We start from the raw sequence: 22,162 nt of genomic DNA on the forward strand, positions 1-22,162 counted from the left end.
AATCTTTCTCTCTAACGGATGCGTATTTGGGTGCAACCGAATACGTACTCGGTTGCAGAATGAAATACTTATTCATTCAAATATGAATATCCATGTGTTAATCCATTATTAAGGTGAAGTGAAACCCCCTTCAAATCAGTCGATTCGAATACAACATTTTGTTTTAAGGGTATTAGACCAAACTGTCCGAAACTTTGACACATCACTCCTGATCATCTAAGAGTTGTCCTGACACATTCAACATTTGGATTTTTTTTTTATTTTTTAACTCAGCCCAGACCAGAACCAAAATGGCGTCGAGCTCTCATATTTCGATCAATATACAATAATCGAAGGCTCTGATATGAGAATCGAAAGGGTCAGGATAATTTTACGACAATTTAGAACACTCTGGTAATCGATAAACTCGCATATGAACGGGATAAAGGCAAAAAAATTGTTTTATGCGCTTCTATGCCAAAACGATGGGAATATGAGGTCTCAGAGTGAAAATTTAATTGACCTGAAAATCACAGATGGCGCATGGGGTCCCTCTGCAGTCAATTAGGCCCCCAGAAAGCATGAATTCGGGGGATTTCTGGAGTTTGACTTCGATTTCTTTATAATTATTGTACGAAAACGACAGGTGGAGTATGCCATTTGGTACAATGCCCAATATAATTCGATACAGCTGTCAATATAAAAACGAACGTCGGCAACGTATGCATTTAGAAAAATCTTCTTTATCGACGTTGATCAAGTTCCTCGACGTGTTTCACTTCACCTTAAATCAACAGTCGCAATAGCATCTCCGACAAGTTCATGTCATTTTTTTACACGGCGGGTGTTTTAAAAGGCCCATACCATAGATATTCAGATATAGAAGAAAAACCTTAGCGGTTCAACCAACTGATGCTATAAGTGAAGTTACAGTAATATAAACAACGACAGCATACACGCGCTATTTCAGAAAAGGAAATTGTATCTATTTATATGATTAAGATATCTCGCATCCCACGCATGCACGCGGAAAATTCCAAGTGTTCCATAAAACTTCAGACATAAATTGCAATACCGATATGTCTAGAATCGTTACTACAACTATTTTACTGAGCATCTCCAAGATCACGACAAACGACTGTCTACAACAGCAACGTCATTTAGTGCTTAACGTTTAAATGATGTGAGTGGTTCGTCTCGGGCGGTTTCTCTCTTACTTTCTCTGCATTAAATAAATATCAATTAGAGATGCATGTAGAAATCACTATATGCCTGGTCGAATAGTGCGAACATCTTTCTCGGTGCTCCTAGCGTTGAAGCTGCGCGCGCAGCCGTGCTCGCTCACGCACTCGCGTACTCGCGTGCGGCGCTCGGAGTACGCGTGGACTTGTTAGCGTGCACTTCTTGGTTAAGGTCGCAGCCATTCACTTTAGCCGGGATGCTAGGAGGAATCTTTTAAAGCGACACACTCCATCGCGAGTCGCCTACTTCGGTCTTGCGCCTCGCGGCGTCGCGATGCTTGGCGTCGCACGGGAAGCTCACCTGCGCCGCGAGGGCCGGGAGCGCCGCGCCGATTGACGTCAGAGCGACGCGCCGGCTGATAAGAGCGAAAAGGCGTGATTACTTTCACGCGACAACGCCCGGAGACTACGCTCCCGTTGTTGGTTTCGCTGAGAGGTGGAAATATCCCGCGGACACTTTCCGTCATGTACTCCATTTAACACGCGTGAAAATGCCTCTCGTTTGGCCAGCTATTTACACATGTCGCAGGACCATAATTCTTCGTCGGGATTAAGGTGAAGTGAAACCCCCTTCAAATCAGTCGATTCGAATACAACACTTTGTTTTAAGGGTGTTAGACCAAACTGTCCGNATAATTATTGTACGAAAATGACAGGTGGAGTATGCCATTTAGTACAATGCCCAATATAATTCGATACAGCTGTCAATATAAAAACAAACGTCGGCAACGTAGGCATTTAGAAAAATCTTCTTTATCGACGTTGATCAAGTTCCTCGACGTGTTTCACTTCACCTTAAAGGGACACGCAGGTTACCGTTCGCCCTGAAAAAATTAATTTAGTCAGTCCAGGACGGTTTGTAAGACAACTTGGCATTAAATGCCATTCGATGTTTGATGAAAATTCAGTGAATAAGAATAAGCCTATTTATCCCATGTTTGTTTGTCATGTATGTTTTATTCGGCCTCTTAAATTACTTCTTAAATTATGGCTCAGTCTTTGAAAGTTCAATTGTGATCTTTATTCCCACGTACCGTTTGAGGAATACAACATAATCACGTGCTGAAGTTTTCAAATGATTCGGTGCACCGTTTGAAAAAAAGTTTTATCAATAATTTCGCATTTTGATATATAGAATGACCCTCTTATATCACCTTAACGCCAAGGATCCAAACTTCAGAAGTGGGAGGGGAAATGGGAATCCACTCTCTACATTACTGTAAAGAAAGAAATGAAAGTTTGACCAACTGAACAAAAAGAGAAGAAATCAAGCAAAAAAAATGAGGAATTTTTAAAATGAAATATCCTCCTACTTCAATTATTTATCCACGCGTATTCAGTTCTTTAAATTTCAGGTATCTCCTTGCATCGGTTGAACAAGTTTGGAGAAACTGTAGCGTTGGACGATCACGTGGTAAACGGTCAATTTGGAAAGTACTAATATAATTTAAGTAGGCACATTTAGAAGAATTGTTTTAGTAACCTTTTAGAGGAAACAGGACGCGTACGCGGATAAATTCTAACCTAACGCCCCTGGGACGGAGCGGGAACACTCCGGTTATATCCGGTCCGGATCGGCAGGCGACCCGCACCACGCCGGCTCGCTATACAGTGGGAAAATTTTACCAGTCCGGCGGGACGGCCAGCGTCTTTAGAAAGGGTATTTTTATTCCGAACAAATAAAGTTATTAATAGAAGCTTCAGAGGGGATTCTGCATCCGACAAAATTGCCAACGCAACCGCGCGTTTGACCCACTGTCCGACACGTAGTAAAGTAACGGCGCTAATTGTACCGAGCGAGCAAAGGACCTACACAGCACTGGTTCGAAAGGCGACATTATCAGGAAACTTGCTGGGCACAAATGAATCATTTAACGTCGGTAATAATTATTCAAGATAAGCGCCCGTAGTTTTACCTCATATGTAATAAGCTCTGAAGATATAAATAAGTATTTTCCGTGAGTTCACCGATATAGGACCCTCTCACTATTTTTGGGGGTAAATATAAGAGTCGTATTGATTTTCATACCAGATCCAATATCGATAAGCGTCGAGACGTGCCTTGTATGCGGACTACGTGCATTTTCTCTCCTCGTGATTCATTGCTGTTTTTCTCATTCGCCGTGACTTGTAAATCTTTCACTCCTGGAATAGCGGGGGAGAAACGACGAATTGAATTGGATGATCCGTTCGCACCATTCGGGACGTACGTACCACATTACCCGTGCGTAACCTTTGCATCGTTTCAAATTTTCTCGTACTTACGTGGTTTGGCTCAAGGGAGAATTGCATTTTCGGGAAATCGCCCGACCGTCGAGCGATCCATACTACCCGTGGGCAGTCACCGCCTCCGGTTCTACCGAAGTAGCGAAATTGGCCATTGTGCGCCGAGCCGCCTTACCGGGTCTCGCCCGGGAAAGCGTCCGCTAGTCGGTACCGCCGTGCGCCGCCAGAGGGCAACGCGACGCGGCGCGGTGCGCGCGTCGCGCGAGACCTAACCTCACCTGTCGCTTGAGTTGGCCGCGCGACAGGCCGTACGCGCTGTCGGCCGACGGGCGCTGTCCTGAGTCCAGTCAGTTTGCTCCATCGTGTCCATCACGGGAGTCGCGCAGCTCACATAACCTCTCGCGACGGTTCGCTGTTGCTCGAGAGCGTTATGAAGGATACAGGGTCGTGGTTCCTCCGATGATCTACCGCTAGTGCCGCGCGTCGTCGACGCGGCCCGGGACACCTCGACGATAGCGAGGATAGCCGTAAGGTAATTTCTCTCCACCGGAGTGAGGACGGCGAAAGCGACCTTGCTCTCCAACGTTCCTACTCGATGGGATACTCTCTTATCGGCGTTCTTTCTGTAGCGGTGGCAGCCTGCGATAGCTGGCGTACTCCGGTTATGCCCAGCTCCGAAAAAACAGGGCTTCTGAAACCTAACCTCTCAGTTTTGGACACGGTGACACCGGCGACCGGAACCCTTTCTCCTGGTGATCTGGTTACTTCGAGCAAGCTTCGCGCTACGTCTCGCTCCTGGAACCTTGCTGAACACCGTACCGTTTTTGGATGCGCGATGCTAATATTGGTCTGTCGTCCCGACGCACTCAAGTATGCAACATTTATTTATGCTGGCTTCGATTAGCTGACCTCTGAACTGGCACACGATGTGGACCAAGCTGCATCGACACTCGATTAATCGAGTTGCCATGGTGTCTATGGTCTCTCGGTGTGTGCGTATTCGTGTGAATACTTCCTGTGTTTACTGTGTCTTCTACCATGCCCTGCCAAGTAGCTGGAAGCTTCAACAAATTGGTGCTAATGGGCCGAGACGTTATGGTTCGTCTTTTATCTGAAGTCTAACTCGTGTGCATCTTGGTTCGTCGCTTTCCCTCTTGAGGCCTTTTAGACGTTGGTCGATATTGGTGACTTTCTATATTTATTGAAATCCGTGTTCTCTGTGAAAGTACCCATCATTCGCATATCTACATTTGGGTGTTCACGGAGAGTTGGAACTAATTAGTTTATAATTGACGTTAAGTGGTTATTTCATAAACTCTTGAATTTTATTTGATTATTCTCTAATCGGTTGTATAATGATTGGACGCTATTATCTTAACATTGGAACACCGTGTATATGTAAGTTGCCACTGGGTGGTTCGTCGGTGCAGCATATGTAAAGAAGTATGGTTCATATTTAGATATACGTATGTTCTTAGGTAATTCTTTACTCTGACAGTGACACTGGCACTGTGATGGTGTCATCCTTTTCCAGAGAGCTTGTGCCAATTTTTCAGCTTTACCTATAAAATGAGCAACTTACATTGCCTATGACTAATTCTCACCTCTTCTTAAAGGTCTCCTCTGCATATCAATCTTTGTGTCATTACATCATTCTTAACTTAACTCCTCAACTCATTCCCCCAGTAACTCTGTCCTTACTCATCCCCTGTTAACATTCATAGTCACTATTAAAGATACTTGCACAAGAGAGGCCTATCGCACGCTTCTAAAAATTAAATGCTGACAAGCTTATTCATCCTATCTTCAGTGACTCGGACTTTAATTCTGAGAATATTTGAAGGTTCCCTGCAAACATTTGTTCTCTAATCTATAACTACAAAATCTCTACAATTTCATTCGTTGATAGAATGCCATTGAGTAAGCTCAATAACAACAAAAGATCTTGTACCATAAGGTACAATGTAAACCGTAGGTTCAATTATTTTCATTTCATGTACAATGTGCAGTTAAAACTAAGTTAAGTTTCTTTTATAATAAAAGTATAGCTTTCACTTTACCGAAGGTAGAAGAAATAGGTGGTGAAAATAAAGTGCTTTGTACAGTAGAGGGTATATAACTGCACTTGATTGGTGTCTAACATCTCATTCATCTAGCATTGAATTGGGTAATACCCGTCTAATGGTTCTAAGTTAGAGTGCGTTACCGGGCATTAGGCAATTTCATTAGACTCGTATACGACAATGCTACATATCGCACGTGATAGACGAGGTTAGTCCAACTGATCTAACAAGTGTTCCTAGATACCCAAACGCATAAGGTTCACTCTGGTCGGGTTAGTAAGATTTAAAAAAATTAATATAAATGTCCTATGCACCCGCTTTGGATACCTTTATTATCTATTGAAAATAAATAATGAAATTTAACGATTACCTTGTTTACTACGAAAAATCATAATGCCGAATGTGTATAATATGCACATATGATGTATAATTTTCTTTGGAATGTGTTTCCATACTGTACAACTCTTCCTCTGATTTCAGCTATCGAACCTCTACCCGTTTGGAGGCTAAGGGAGCATTGGTGACCAGGAAAAAGTAGGCTTGGTAACTTTGAAGGTGCCGAACAGTGTTGGCGTAAGCCAACGTTGGCGAACGAGGCGAAATGGCGACGATAGATGGGCGGCCGGCCCAATATGGGATTTCCCTCAAGCAGCTCCGCGAGCTCATGGAGCACCGGGGTCGCGAGGGTGTCAACAAAATTAACGGCTATGGTGGTGTGCAGGAGATATGTAAAAAGTTGTACACTTCACCTAGTGAAGGTAAGTTAGGGTTCAACTTCATTGGACATATCTTGAGAGTGAAAAATGTATCCGGAATGAGAGGAGAATCATGAAAAATGTATCCAGAAGTGGAACTAGATTTTAAAGAATAGTAACACTGTTTGTTTCTTCTTCTTTTTTTTTTTTACACAATTTTCACCGTAAGTTTTTAGATTTTCTTTGCCACCGGAAATGTTCACTAGTGAAAATGAAAGTTTGTTTATTAATGTTATGTAAGCATGTATAAATAAGTAACGTGTTTGTCATTCCAATAGGCCTCAGTGGATCGGCGGCGGATATCCAACACAGGCGAGACACATTTGGTTCCAACATGATACCTCCAAAACCACCAAAAACGTTTTTACAATTAGTATGGGAAGCACTGCAGGATGTAACATTAATAATTTTGGAAATTGCTGCATTGGTTTCGTTAGGGCTAAGCTTCTACCAACCAGCGGACGAGGAGAAACGTATGTATTACTTACATTCTTTCCTACTTTCACTTCCCAGTTTAGTATTTGTACCCCGCTTACGCTGACCACGTATTTATCCTGGTGTGGTTGTACCTTGTTCTTCTAGGAAATAACATCAAATGCAAACCTGCTAGAAATCGTACCATTAATGTAATCGAGTCCAGGAATGTTTTCATTTATGAAAGACCTTATTATTTATTTCAGCTTTAGTCGATGAGGATGAAGCTAAATACGGTTGGATCGAGGGTCTTTCAATTTTGCTTTCTGTAATTCTGGTGGTAATAGTGACGGCTTCCAACGACTACTCTAAAGAAAGACAATTCCGGGGTCTCCAGAGTAGGATAGAAGGGGAACATAAATTCTCCGTCATTCGGCAAGGAGAAGTAAAACAAATTTCTGTATCTGACATCGTTGTTGGCGACATATGTCAGGTATGTACCCAACTACGTAAATGCGTTTGTGTACTTCCAGTTTTTGTCTTTTTTTTTTTCCAAAGAGGAACTCGTAAAGTGGTGCACGTATTATGGCAATACAGCTCTCACTTGCTATTTCATTAGTCATATTGCTTTACCGTGAACTGTTCCAATATCAGCAATTCAATCCTACATAATCAGTTTGAAAAGAAATTGGGCAAAGGCAAAAATTAATTTTATTTTAATTCGCCTGTGTAATGTGTTCGTGATTATTAACAATGCAGATCAAATATGGAGATCTGTTGCCCGCGGATGGAATCCTCATACAAAGCAACGATCTAAAAGTAGACGAATCCAGTTTAACTGGAGAGTCAGATCATGTCAAAAAGGGAGAATCTTTTGATCCAATGGTACTTTCAGGTAAGTAATTATAATGACGAAATGGTTACAAACAATCACGCTCTGTAACCATTCATATAGTACATCACGAGATTATTGGTTGCAATCGAGTCATTTTAATTTAGGCACTCACGTGATGGAAGGGTCAGGGAAAATGTTGGTGACTGCTGTTGGCGTGAACTCGCAAGCTGGTATTATTTTCACTTTATTGGGTGCTGCTGTTGATCAGCAGGAACAGGAAATCAAGAAGATGAAGAAAGGTACGTCTTCGATTAGCAGGTTTGCGAGTCGGATTAGTGTCCGCCACTCCTTATATATATGACAGTCTTGGAAAATTTCATAACCATCACCGTCATGTTGCAAAAGTAGAATATAGGTAACACGTCCGATTACTACATTAAAGGAGTAGCGGATGAACGGTTACATGGCATGCCATTTTAAAGATACACAAAACGAAGTGTGAACCGCTAGCCGGTCGCATGATTTTGACTTTGATGTGATTCGATTTTATCTGATACTGACAATAGTCGTGTTTTACACCCCGTTTTTCTTGGCATGTATTTGCAACGTTTTAGAGTGGATTTTTGCTGTCTACTAATTACTGAAACTAAATAGGAAACGTACACAGATCACTTGCTCATGCAAGAATCAAATGCTCTAGAACAATTTTCCATGACTCCCAACATTTAGATGACAAAACAATATACAGTATTAATTAGTTTGGAAATGATCAGTAAAACATTCAATTGGGAATTAAGAAATTCAACGTATTTCATCCCATATAACTGAATGGTTGTGTTCAATTACATCGGACTCTATTCTGCATTGTGCTATTTTCCATAAAGAATGACCCCCCATGCCTTCATAAACAGGTCATGCACGCAAGTATCGAATGACGCAGCAATCAAAATCCCAACGCTATAGTTCGAATACTAATCTGTATAATTTGTTAACTCTAATATATGTGTAACTTGCTAATTGCGCTATCACATTGAACTATATACAACTCAGAGAGATATTACTTATGTATCGTCCATTAAAATCTGAGAAGCCTTATTTCTAAGGATTACATTTCGAACTATAGCTTTTCAAGTACTCAATCGAAATATTTCACAAACGTCTTATGTAGAACACATTCATTGGGATATAAGTCGGTACTTATATTTTATACGTTAACCAATTAACGTGTTCTGTATGTATACGTCAAATATCACGAATACTTGTATGGATTACAATACATTACAATGATAGTGCTTCCTTTGTGTAATTTGAAGTTGTTCACTTATCTTTCCATTTTCTACTTTTTTTATATATTTTTTTACCTTTACCTTAATGGGTATCTTTCTCCAATACAACGATACACTTTATCACTTTGAAAGTTTTGAAACCGCTATATGGAAAATATGTGAACTCCTGAAATTACAACGCACAAATCCTCAGTATACATTTATTTTTGTGATTCCTCATCTCACACAGCCTGGAAAGTACTCGTCGAATTCATTGCTCAATTAATGCAAACGGACTCCTTTGCATTCCGTTCGCGTGTCTACATTATTTCGATTGTAACTTAAATGTTCTAAAAAAATAATCTTACCATTAATTCTTTAAATCGACGTAAGCCATCCGCATATTGCATAAAAATAGAAAGTAATATTTTAAAGGTAAGCACTGAATTCGTTGATTTCATAAAACAGTTCAATCATTACGTTTAGATCTTTCCAGGTATATGTTCCCCATCTCGTGTCCCTTTCATATCCTTTGCAAGATCAACAGTAACAACAATTAGTTTAAACATTGAAAGATAAAAACATTGAGATCTCGAGAAATATCGAAAAGAGGCGTATCCCAATTTGCTGTTGGTAAAAAGAAATGAAATTCTTCACAAGGATTGCTAATCAATTTTGTTTTGCATCCACTTTTTTATCTAGAGGCTAAAAAGCAGCGGAAGAAGAGGTCTATACCAGGTGATTAAAACAAAATAATATATATACACACATATATATATATATATATATTTACATATCTATTTTATTTTCAAGAGTCTTGAAAGAAACAGGTCTTCTACTTTCTATAGATTGTTCGTTCATTTTCCTCGTGATGCGGCGTCTCTTAAACTGTAAATAAATAATTGTTTCGCGACGATAGAGTCTCTCTTTCTCTTTCTCATTCGATCTCACTAACACACCGCGACCGCGGTGGTGTCCCTATTAAATACATTTGTTACAGTCCGCGGTCATCGCTAAATTGTCACTTAAAGCACAAGTTAAAATAACTCTAACAACCTGTATCACACCTACAACCTGTTGTCTTCTTACCCCAACGTGTTGTTAACAATACTGAATGAATCGTTTGGCTTTAATTTGCACCATCAAATCCTTTCGTGTACTTGACCCCTGTTGATCTGTCGATGGTGATGGTTTTCTGCACACGTAATGTTAGTGAAACTCTGTTTCTTTGCATTTTGATGGTGAATCCCTTGGCTGTACTAGGCGGCCATTGTTATTAATGGATTATCTTCCGTCCGTCCGTCCGCCTAATATTGGCTCAAAGCGAATCACTTAAGATCTAAGTACAACCCTAACTAGATTCTGTCATTACCTCTGACTCTCCGTTAACTTTACTAACTAATTTTATAACTAGGTAGCACCTTACTTTCAGACACAGCGATTCATCAAGGCTCTCGACTCATAAATTAAACTTGTTCGCATTGGTCTATGGTGGGTTCGTCTTCAATTATTTCCTCTTTGCTGAGAAGTATCTTTAATGTTCAATCCATCGAGTCATGCTTGTAATGGAGGATTAGTTCGCATAATTTAACCCGGCCTGATTCCTCGTGACTTACAAAATATTATCAACAAAAGGATAAATGTACTTTTCACATAAAAAGAAATAATCTGGAACAAACCCATTCTACAATGCGAAATTACAGAACAAGGGAAATAGAAGAGTAAGAAACTTGCATGAGAGTAAAATGTTCCCTCTAAATAGCATGATCCAATTTAGTCTTTTAAGTTGGAAGACTCCACCCAACGGAAACATGTGAAGGACTTACTTTTACATTGAAATTATTATTTCGTCATTAAAAAATTAAAAAAAAACGGTCTAATAACATCGTACTTTTCTGCACAAAAAAAGCATGGGTAATGTTGTTTGTTCCGTCGATAAAATGCGGGGTTCCGACGTGTTTAAATTACTGGCTATTTTTATAAAATGAACGTCTCAAAATATCTTTTATCCGTTCATGGACCATGATTATCATAGTGGCTTTATACAATATACTATATCTTTGTCGAAGAGCCTTGACTACTCGCAGACACGTGGATCGTGAACATTCGTTTGACCTATACATTGTTGCTAAAGGAGATGAAGCTGCCGAGATCACTGGAAACAGTCATGCAGCCGGTGGTGGTAAGCACGAGGGCGGCGAGAACCATCATGCACCTTCCGGAGGGGGTGGCGGTGAGGGCAAGAAGGACAAAAGCGTCCTCCAGGCGAAGCTGACTAAACTCGCCATCCAGATCGGCTACGCCGGATCGACCATCGCAGTGCTGACCGTCGTCATTCTAGTCATTCAATTCTGCGTGACGACGTTCGTCATTCAGGGGAAACCGTGGAAGAACACGTATGCTGGTGACCTGGTGCGGCATTTAATTATCGGTGTGACGGTGCTCGTCGTAGCTGTTCCCGAAGGTCTTCCTCTAGCCGTTACTCTGTCCCTCGCCTATTCCGTTAAGGTATTGTAAATATATGAATACACAAAGTAAGGTATTGCTACAAATATCCGCGAATACGATAGCATATAGATGATTCATCGTGTTCATGGATTACTTACTATTATTCTATATACGGTTTTTCATATGTGAGTCATATCGTTTTCGACGCGATAGCTGATCCCCGTGGAACTATGACCACCTACTTAATTAACGTTCAATTAATATATGTAGTTTAGAAATGATTTATATCATTTAAGAAATTGATTTGTCGGGTATCTTGCCGAATCGAATGAAAACGCGAGAGAATTTAATACGGAGTATGATTTTCGTAGAAAATGATGAAGGACAACAACCTGGTGCGTCACTTGGATGCTTGCGAGACCATGGGTAACGCTACTGCCATTTGCTCGGACAAGACAGGAACGTTGACGACCAATAGAATGACCGTCGTACGGTCGTACATATGCGAGCAGATGAGCGACAGTGCGAACTTCTCGGATATCCCCAGTCACGTCGGAAGCTTGATAATCCAAGCAGTCTCGATTAATTCGGCGTACACGTCCAGAATCATGCCCTCGCAAGACCCTACCGAGCTGCCTATGCAGGTCGGCAACAAAACCGAATGTGCCTTACTTGGATTTGTATTGTCCCTGGGCAAGAGTTATCAAACCGTGCGAGACGACCACCCCGAGGAAACGTTCACGCGAGTATACACGTTCAACAGCGTCAGGAAGAGCATGTCCACCGTCATACCGAGGCAAGGTGGTGGCTACAGGCTCTTTACAAAAGGCGCTTCCGAAATCATCATGAAGAAGTATGACTCTCTTACCTGCGTACTTACTTGGCTTAATACGTAAATTCCGCCTTGTTTTGTTTCTTTAAAAGTGTGGGATATTAATCTGACATTTGTGTGCCTTACAGATGTGCCTTTATATACGGTCGCGACGGACATCTGGAGAAGTTTACCAGGGAGATGCAGGAGCGGCTGGTAAAGAAAGTGATAGAACCAATGGCGTGCGACGGCCTCCGTACCATCTCCGTTGCTTACCGGGACTTCGTACCCGGCAAGGCCGAAATCAATCAGGTCCACTGTGAGGGCGAGCCTAATTGGGAAGACGAAGAGAACATCGTGGCCAATCTTACCTGCCTTTGCATCGTCGGTATCGAGGATCCGGTGCGGCCCGAGGTACCGGAAGCGATCAAAAAGTGTCAGAAGGCTGGTATCACTGTCAGGATGGTCACTGGCGATAACATCAACACAGCGAGGTCCATTGCCATTAAATGCGGTATCGTCAAACCGAACGAGGATTTCCTCATCTTAGAGGGGAAGGAGTTCAATCGGCGGATCAGAGACAGCAATGGAGAGGTTCAGCAGCATTTACTGGATAAGGTTTGGCCAAAACTCAGGGTACTGGCTAGATCCTCGCCTACGGACAAATATACCCTTGTTAAGGGCATCATAGATAGCAAAATATCGGCAAGTCGTGAGGTCGTAGCTGTCACTGGCGACGGCACGAACGACGGTCCCGCCCTGAAAAAGGCCGATGTCGGCTTCGCTATGGGCATCGCTGGAACCGACGTCGCCAAAGAAGCCTCCGACATCATCCTAACGGATGATAACTTCTCTTCCATCGTCAAGGCGGTTATGTGGGGCAGGAACGTCTACGACAGCATAGCCAAGTTCTTGCAGTTCCAACTGACAGTTAACGTCGTCGCGGTCATAGTCGCCTTTATCGGCGCGTGTGCCGTACAAGACTCACCCCTGAGGGCGGTACAGATGTTGTGGGTCAACCTGATCATGGACACGCTGGCGTCGCTTGCCCTGGCCACGGAATTACCCACGCCTGACCTTCTGCTTCGTAAGCCTTACGGCCGCACGAAACCTCTCATTTCCAGGACGATGATGAAGAACATTCTCGGCCAGGCCGTTTACCAGCTAACTGTCATCTTTGTGCTCCTCTTTGCCGGTAAGTTTTCCCATGGCCCGGTTTCTTTTCCGTCTGCCTTTAACCTCGATTGACGACGATGCATTTGTTAACTTCTTAGGGGATAAGATGCTCGACATCGATACCGGGAGAGGCGTGGCAGAGGCCGGTGGCGGCCCGACGCAACACTTTACCGTCATCTTCAACACGTTCGTCATGATGACCCTCTTCAACGAATTCAACGCCAGGAAAATTCATGGTCAGCGCAACGTCTTCCAGGGACTCTTCACCAACCCCATCTTCTACACTATTTGGATCTTCACCTGTTTGTCGCAAGTAAGCACATGGTTCTTGCGATTTACGTTCTCTTTACCTTGGAGTACATAAGTTCCAGACGAACTCCATGCGTTAGATTCGATGCAGTTTCATGTTCTGCATATCAGTTCCTTTCTCTTGTCGTAGTTCCTTGAAAATTGCTCTGAATATTAACTCAATACGGTTCAACTATCGAAAATATCGGCCCACAGCTCTTACGATGTCTCTTCCAAGTGCTTCATCGATGAGGTGACGATTACGTCGCATTCTCATTCTAGGTGCTGATCATCAACTACGGTAAGATGGCGTTCAGCGCAAAAGCTCTTACCCTAGAACAGTGGATGTGGTGCCTGTTTTTCGGATTCGGCACGCTACTCTGGGGCCAACTAGTCACGACTATTCCTACGCGCAAGATTCCCAAGATACTTTCGTAAGTCAGATACCACGTCAATAACTGTGTCTCTTTTTCCGGTTTGCGGGACCGCCGTTCGCCGGTCATCTTGGCCGCATCGCGAACGACTTGCCGGGTCGCGGTCTCACTCGCACGCTCTGTTAGAGACGCAACTTGGTCATTAGGTGCACGGCGATCGATCATCCATAGAGAATTTCACGCTTTTAACATTGTTTCCAGGCGACCCTGCGATATCTTACATCGACGTCGCAGCGTCTCGTGGAAAACGTAGACTTTTGACGGCACAAACGGGATCAAGTTCATCATCGTTCGCTTGAAATAAATGCTTCGACCAGTGTACACCAGTATACACGTGGCGGATTTTTTCGGAAGTTCTCCTTAACTCATTCTGACCTAACGATCCAACACAGTTCGAAGGCACATTGGTATATCGTAACACTCAATATATTTGAAGGAAGTGCTCGTTCAGTCTCTTGCACAGATCAACACGTTGCTTGCAAATTCATTGTTTCCTTTTTCAGTGACTAGAAAAGGTTCAATTAATACGCGTGAACGGTGTCTTCCGGGTAATTTGCCTTTGAAAGATCTTAAAACCGCTGACCTTGATACTTTGGTTATTTAGAGGTGTTCAGGTCAAACTCAGCTTCATTCTGGCCAAAGCAGTTCGGCGGGACAAAAGGAGAGAGCTCGGTTCCAAGAAAACTTTCGCATTTGATTAGCGAAAGGAACGGGCGCAATGCCGCACAGAGGACGGAAGCGTGACGTCACCTCTCTGTGCGAAATCGAACCAAGCGAGTCCAAGTGCTCGTACGCATGTTTTCGCGATATACCGAATCAGTTCGCGTGGTGCGATTCGCTATGGATATCCGATGGCCGGTCTGTACATATAAACGACGTTGAAAGCATCGCTCGATCGGCAGCCAGCATGGTGCCGAACTATGTTGGCCGATTCTCTTGGTGTACATTGTACGTTGGTAGCCGGACACCAACGATTAGCGACTTAACTATCGGTAGTTTAATATATACATAATTATCTATCCTATCTATATATCTATATATTTATATATACTTATATATATTTATATATATACCCTTTTAGTACGTGGTAGTGGCCTCTGCATGTTAGACCATCCTCCCGATCCCGCCAGCTGTGGCAGCTTACCCTCGAACGGGGTTTGCGATTTCGAATCGGACGTAAAGCTCGAGTCGCTCTTGCCCCAGGACTTACCTCGCCTCGTTCCGTTGTCCGCTTGGCCCGGATGCTCGTTTTTCCCCGCAAAGGGCGTTTCGCCTCTCGCCCAGGCCCGGCGCTTGCTACTAAAAAACAGCCTGATCGAATACCAAAAATACCTAGAGAGAGCCGAGTCGCGCTCGCATCCCAAACCCCGGGCGCTTCCTCGCTCCCCTGTCCGACGCTCCTGGCGGTGAGTCCTAGTCAGCCCTAGATGTTGCATGGGTACGGCCGTTTCGACCTGCGTACTTGTTTGTACTTACTGGTGCCTCGTACGACCGGCGGTCGCACATTCCGACCCTATGAAGGTTCCGACCTGGCCTGCGTCGGCGCATCACCCGGCTAAAACTCCGCCCGACCGGCTACCCGGCCAGGTGAACGGGACTAACGTACGGGACCGAAAATGGGAAGTTAACCGAAGGAGAAACACCATCTCCGAGAGACCATACGGTTGATACGTTGCATCCTTGCAATCGACACCGTGAAATATTGTTCTTCCTCTCTCTGTGACGGTCTCGACGCAACATGCGGCGACGTCCATCCGACGACGTCGAGCTTGACCGTACTATACTTACTGCAGAGTAGCTTTCGCAGCGAAAGATTACGGTAGCAGTTACTGCCTGTATCGTCGGTAGCATAAGACGTATCGATCTCGCTGCACCGTCGAGTGCGCCTTGGAACTCTACCGACAGCGGTTTGCTACTTTACGTCAGTTCTCGCAACGGCACCCCGAGACTCTCCCACGCGTGTGCTCGTTACCTCGCTAAAGTGCGGCGGAATTCGCCACGCCTGTGACCGCTGTTTCACGGTGTTTCCGTGTCACGTTTCCCGGGATGCGAAAATCGAGGCACCCATGGCAGCGCTACCCTTGGGTACACCTTTAACTCCGTCCATCTCTGTCTCTCTCTCTTCGTTTCTCCGTTTGTTTCCGTGCTCGTGTTTCCGTCACCGTCCGCGCCCCCTCTCATTATCTCCCTTTCTCTCTTTCTCTCCCTCCGTCCAGATCAACCATGGTGCAGGTGCCGCATAAACCGGAGCGCAAACGGGTCAGGCAGGAGGGATACGCTTCACGGCTTTGGCTCTGCTCTTTTCCCCTGTGTAGGGCCACCGCAATCAGAACTGTGCCGTTCCGTAGGTGGAAATTGTCCCGATTACGCCTCGCAGTCCTGCTTTCCCGAAACCCAAGATCCCTGGAGCCGGCACCTAGGGACAACCGGCCCTACCGTTCCACTCCCGTTCCTAGCACGTCCATCGTCCACGACTCCTGAGATAGATCCCGACGTACCCTGGGTCTCTGCGGATGGTACGAGTCTTACCTTTACCTCCTTATTTTCCCTACCTGGCCGTCTTTCTCTCCCTTCTCTTTTCTCTCGCCTTCGCTATCTCTGTCTTTCTCTTTCTCTCTGTCTGTCTCTTTGGCTCCAACCGATTCGCCTCGTGCGCGCGCACGTGCTTCCCCCTCTCGAGGCGGAGTCGGCCCCGGCGGACTCGCAGCGCAGTCGTCGTCCAGCGCTGCACCGCGACGGACGGGGCCTGGGGTCAGACCACGCGACTCTACGAACCTCGACACGCGAATGCTACTACCACCGCTCCGGGCATGACGCGTCACCGATTAACAAACTCTCCAGCCAAATCCGACAAGCCACACACAAAAGCGCCACTACCTTCGTACGATGCGGCATATGCCGTATAGGGTGTAAGCTCCTCTCGTCGCCGCGACTCACGGTCTCACCCTCGGGCCGTCTCTCTCCATCTCTTCCTTCTCCCCCACCTCCGTTTCCGACCGTTCGTTCACACGAATGGGCCACTCGATCTTCGTTCGTATTCCAAGTACGCATGTCACGGGGAAGAGCAAGCTCCGACCCCGAGGCTCGCGGGTCACCCCCTGCATCCTCTCCTGTGATTCGGGTCGGGCCGTTCTTGCTTTCTCCGTTTCTCCGTCTCTCGTCCGGTGCAGGAAGAAGTTAATTGCGAGTGATATCGGAGCTTAACGTAGGTTCCTTGGGAAGGCTCGAGGCAGTTTCACCTTGACCCTTTCGCTTGGATTACTCCCGTCCTCCTCCGGATCTCTCCCGATCTCTCCTGCCGACGGTCATCGAGTCCGCGACGAGCCCGTAAGCGGTCGTCGGTAGAAAGGGCGGGGAGCGACGGGGAAGCTCACGGAGGGAGAGAAACCCCGATTACGGACCAGCCGTGGCGTCCCGATACGTGAACGCGTATTCTGGGGAATACGAGAGAATGCGAGGCGGAACGAATGCATAAGCGGGTGTAAACCTTGAAAAGTGGGAGCAAGGACGGAACGTCAAAGTATACAGCGAAACGGAGAAAGGAAAGTAACGAAAAACGATATGCAAAACGGACGATGACTCGAATCGGTCGAAGAGTTTGCGACGGGGGTGCTGCGCGCCGAGGAGCGAACGAGCGAGCGGATAATTCCAGAGAAAAGCGATCTTAAAGGGAGACGCGCGTGCGTTGTCCCACGCACACCCTGTCTCTCTCTCTGTCTCTCTCTCTCTCTTTCTCCTCTCTGCACTTGGGAACCGAGTGATGAAGAACTGGTTTGATGTTTTTTAAAAACAGATGGGGCCGCGGCCAGCCGGATGATATCGGTGCGATCAATCTAGGAGACGAGAAATTCGACCCCGACTCGGATAAAAAGCCGCGCGCAGGACAAATTCTATGGATCCGCGGTCTGACGCGGCTACAGACTCAGGTAACTATCCCTATCTCACTCTCATATCACCGCGGAATCACGCATTCACGCAACGGCTCGAGACTCTACGCGCACGAGGGCTCGCGCATCGCGCGACCCGTGGCGCCACCTCGCGCTCGCTCTTACGGGATTCTTCCTCCTGTCTCTCTCCTATGTATATATGTATACATATATATCTTTTTTCTCTCTCTCTTTTTTTTATCATTATTATTTCCCCCTGGAGGACTCGCAGGAGGGTGCTCAGCCGATACCGTCGATCGGTACTCACCTACACGCGCCTCTTTTATGTGCCGCGACATCCCCCGACGACGTTCGCTTTCTCTCTCGTTGTCGAGGGTCTTTTATCACTATAGATTTCTCGTTTTCTATCTCCGTCTTCCGTGCTCCGTTTCGTTTCTCTCTTGGTCTCTTCCTCTGTCTCTCTATCTTACACTTTCTATCTGACTTCTGTCCCCGAGTGGACTCTTATCGCTGTCTATCGGTCCGTTTCTCGAGTTGTCGCGTCGTTTCATCGTGGACTTTCGAGCGGTTCCGCGCACGCGCGCTACCTCTGCTGATAATTTTCTACAGAAACGTGGGAGAATATCGATGACGTCGTTAAAGAAAAATAGGTTTTTTAGGTCCCTGATTACATTTCAGCTAGTCGTGGGAACCATCGAGCGATCAAATGGCCGTACTTTTCAACAGTTTTACCGATCTCTCTTGTGTTTCTGTAGAATATTTCCGGCAAGGATATCATACGCTACTATTGGACCCAATTATTTGTTTTACATTTTATCGGCTCCTGTGTTTAAGGTGCCGAAAACTTTGAAGGGTATTATGGGCAAATTGTTTTTTTTTCAATGAATGAATGGGGCCAGTCAGTTTCGAAACCTGAATTGATAAAAAAAATTACTAGATATTGTTTTGCAGAAACAGTCGTTACGCGTCTCGATACGTTACTGTACTGTCATATCCTGTGATACTGAATTAGAGTGTTAAAATTGAACCCAGTCGTTCCCATTACTTGTGAGTTACAGTTGTGCAGAAAGTTCGATGACAAATGTGTTGCTGGATTGAAGCGTGTTACATCAAACGGACGTATAGTTATGCCTAGAGTTATGTGGAGACCGACAGTCATACCACACGCGTCCGAACTATTAAGTTAATTTATACGTTGACATGTTCACAACTCGCGGCTGGCTTTTGTACCGTTGATGGTTTTACACGCTTTCTGGATTACTGTACTCAAAGGGGTCCAAACTAGGAGGGATGGTCACGTTTCTCATTTTGTTATCTGGATTGAATTTAACGAGAATTTGGATAAACGTGTTTATCTAATATTCTGATAAGCTATTTTTTTTCTCACTGATACTTAATAGTTCCTATCCCTATCTTATTCTGTCTAATTCTTAAAGCTGTGATATCCCAAGAGGACTCTATAGATTGAACGAAATAAGATGACCGGTAGTTTTACGTAGTACTTATTATTGTTGGAACGTGGATTCATAATACCATTGTAGTCTCGTGACAAGTACGTGACCATCCTTGTGTCCAAAGTGGTAGCGCGCGCTGTCGTCATTGCGGTATTTGATTGACCTATTGATAATAACAAATGATCACGAATATACGCGAATAACGCCTCGCCTCGTTACAGTACTCATTCATCATCGAAACATTGTCCCGTCCGAGCTGCCTTAAGTGATTTGAAATTGACTTTACCGTCTGGATTTTCCTGTCGCTTTGTTACTATTTTTGTAAGCAATGCAAGGAACCGACAGAAAGATTTTCGTGCGTAAATTCATTGAGAGAATCTCATTGGTTCGATTACTATCTACATGATAAAACGGAAAAATTGTTCGTATATCTACCGTCCAAGCTGAACAAAATGCGACTTTTCATACAAAACGAGTTTTACTAGACAAAGTTTTATTTTGTCATTGAATAGCTCATTTATTTCTTCGTCCCGGTTCACCTAGATACTCACGCAATGCCCTGCATTGTCCTCGAAAAGTCGCGGATACTTTGAGGATGAACTCACGTAGTTTAAAGTCAATTTCGAATCCCCATAAAGTCTTTGAGCGAAAGCTCGTTCTTGGAAGATCTTCAACTCCCATTCGCTATTTAATTCACAATCACAGTCGATCGCTCCAATGATGTGAACATCTTCAGTGCGTTAATACCACCCTACACGTCACACATACCAATTTTGATAAATGTACAACGCCCTCTCACACACTTTTCGATCGCTTTCGCATCATTACCTACCCGCGACCAAGTACATTCTCGTCACATCGAACTACTCAGTTTGCACGCGAATCTCAGGAGTCCCTCATCGATACAATCGCAAACAGTCGACGCATCCTAACAATAAGTGAACATTCGGCCTCTAACGACAGCGTTTTGTTCGTTTCATTAAGGATCCGGTTTATCGTCATACCTCGCGCGGGACGATCTCTTCGTTCCTCTTCTCTTTCTCTCTCTCTCTCTCTCTCTCTCTCTCTCTCTCTCTCTCTCTCTCTCTCTCTCTCTCACTTTCTTTCTATCCCTCTCTGACTTTCTCTCGATTTTTGATCTATCTATCCGTTTGATCCCCGGCCTCACCGCGATCGGCCGCGATGACGAGTCGGGAGATCGCGGCGAGGACGATCCTCGATGTCGCGCTCGAAGGATCGAGCGCGGATCGATGCGTGAGAAAAGTGAACGATCCGCTCGACGGTGCGTACATCTCCTGGGCAAATCGAGCACGGATCACGCGAAGGACGTGTACATTGCCATCCATCGATGGTTACCTCGCGGACCTACTGCCCTCTCCGGCCGTGTGGCGTACTAGCTGCGGGAGCAGCACGAAATTTCAATCACCCAAGAAGCTGAGCTCGCCGAGCCGAGCCGTGACGCGCCGTGACGTGCCGTGACGCGACGTGGTGTACCGTGATGTGCCGTGATGTTCCGTAACGTGCTGTGGTGTTCCGTAACGTGCCGTGATGTACTGTGGCGTGCCGTGGTGTGTCGTGGCGTGTCTAACGTACTTTAACACTTTAACGACCGCCCTTCTATCTATCACACTATCTATCACACTATCTATCACACACATGTTGTGTGAGCGGTCGTTAAAGTGTTAACATTCCGTGGCGTGCCTTGACGTACCGTGACGTGCCATGACGTGCCATGACGTGCCGTGGCATGCTGTAACGTGCCGTAACATATCGTAACGTCCCGTGGCATGCCATAACGTGCCGTAGCGTGCCGTAACGTACTGTGAATTGCCGTGGCGTGTCGTGGCCACGTCGACCCGTTACGGCCCACTACGGCACGTCACGGCACGTCACGGCATGTTATGGCACGTTACAGCACGTTACGACGCGCCACGCCACGTTACGACATGTTACGGTACGTTATGGCACGTTATGGCATATTATGGCATGCCACGGCACGTTACGTTTTGACACGTTACGGCACACCACGACACATTACAGTACGTTACGGTACGTTGCGGAACGTCACGGCACGTTACGGCAAGGCACGGCACGTTACGCACGTCACACCACGTCACGGCACGCTACGGCTCGGCTGGGCGGGCTTTGCTTCTTAGGCGATTGAAGTTTCGGGCTACTCCCGCAGCTAGTACGTCGCGCGGCCGGAGAGAGTAGTAGGTCCGCGAGATAACCATCGATGGGTGGCAGTATACCGTCGATAACGTCGATGCACGAACACCCGTCGAGAGCCCCCGGACGAAACCGCAGGGACTTTCTACCGCGCGTTTCGTCCCGCGAGCGAGACCCTCCTGTGTGTATGTATGCGTATATATATGTATGCAGCGGTATATACATATATACATGATGCATTTGCGTACGTAAACCGGCGTAAATCGCTAGAGCCCGCTAGTCAGCCCGGTTGTCACAAAGTAGGAACGTAGGAGCGTAGTAACGAGAGAGACTGTACATAGACGCGTTGCGTACCTGCGGTAACTCCAAGATACGCACCCCTACACCGCACCGTGCGTGCGCTCCTCGAGCCGACCCCCTTCTACCCTCCCTTTCCCCCCTACGTGATGATACGCGCACATATACTCACACGTACATCCATCGCCGCGGGAGAACGCGCGATCGAGTACACGAGGACTCGTGCCTTTTTATGGTATGACCTCTGGGGGGTGGCGACTCCCCGTTTCTCGCCCCAACCGACTTTTCGGGTCGCCGGGTACCCTCTCCGTGGTCCGTACCTCGAGGGCGCACTCGCAATTTGCTACGTTCCACGGCGATCTTTAAACATTTGGAGGCCCACCGTCGGGGTATTCGAATGACGGTGAAACGAGTAAGAGA

The 22,162-nt window shown here is 45.6% G+C and overlaps 1 protein-coding gene and 1 long non-coding RNA gene across 16 annotated transcripts in view; one reads left to right on the forward strand and one right to left on the reverse strand.

The window, feature by feature from the left end:
- LOC105697150 (plasma membrane calcium-transporting ATPase 3) overlaps positions 1 to 22,162 on the forward strand; it is a 236,565-nt gene that overhangs the window by 171,859 nt on the left and 42,544 nt on the right. For 7 of the 15 annotated variants that reach the window (XR_001103784.1, XM_012420222.1, XM_012420221.1 and 4 more), the window contains exons 1-14: positions 3,774 to 3,978; positions 4,076 to 4,316; positions 5,990 to 6,267; positions 6,543 to 6,737; positions 6,945 to 7,171; positions 7,438 to 7,573; positions 7,678 to 7,812; positions 9,481 to 9,516; positions 10,913 to 11,286; positions 11,598 to 12,079; positions 12,187 to 13,232; positions 13,312 to 13,526; positions 13,784 to 13,935; positions 17,729 to 17,861. Coding sequence is in view for 14 of the 15 variants with exons in the window: in XM_012420222.1 (XP_012275645.1) it covers positions 6,111 to 6,267; positions 6,543 to 6,737; positions 6,945 to 7,171; positions 7,438 to 7,573; positions 7,678 to 7,812; positions 9,481 to 9,516; positions 10,913 to 11,286; positions 11,598 to 12,079; positions 12,187 to 13,232; positions 13,312 to 13,526; positions 13,784 to 13,935; positions 17,729 to 17,861 (3,288 nt within the window). In the remaining variant the exon portion in view is untranslated. Of the gene's footprint in view, positions 1 to 3,773; positions 3,979 to 4,075; positions 4,317 to 4,367; positions 4,545 to 5,989; positions 6,268 to 6,542; positions 6,738 to 6,944; positions 7,172 to 7,437; positions 7,574 to 7,677; positions 7,813 to 9,480; positions 9,517 to 10,912; positions 11,287 to 11,597; positions 12,080 to 12,186; positions 13,233 to 13,311; positions 13,527 to 13,783; positions 13,936 to 14,136; positions 14,255 to 17,728; positions 17,862 to 22,162 lie in introns of those variants that run through there. The other 8 variants (XM_012420214.2, XM_012420213.2, XM_012420215.2 and 5 more) reach the window with 5 other exon arrangements.
- LOC105697152 lies at positions 1,921 to 3,644 on the reverse strand. Its single transcript, XR_001103785.1, has 4 exons — positions 3,486 to 3,644; positions 3,250 to 3,365; positions 2,255 to 2,437; positions 1,921 to 2,044 (listed from the first exon to the last, which is right to left on the reverse strand). It is a non-coding gene; the product is annotated as an uncharacterized LOC105697152 (long non-coding RNA).

The sequence above is a fragment of the Orussus abietinus genome, unplaced genomic scaffold (assembly GCF_000612105.2).
Source record: "Orussus abietinus isolate OABI.00-Male unplaced genomic scaffold, Oabi_2.0 scaffold85, whole genome shotgun sequence".
Lineage (NCBI taxonomy): Eukaryota > Metazoa > Arthropoda > Insecta > Hymenoptera > Orussidae > Orussus > Orussus abietinus.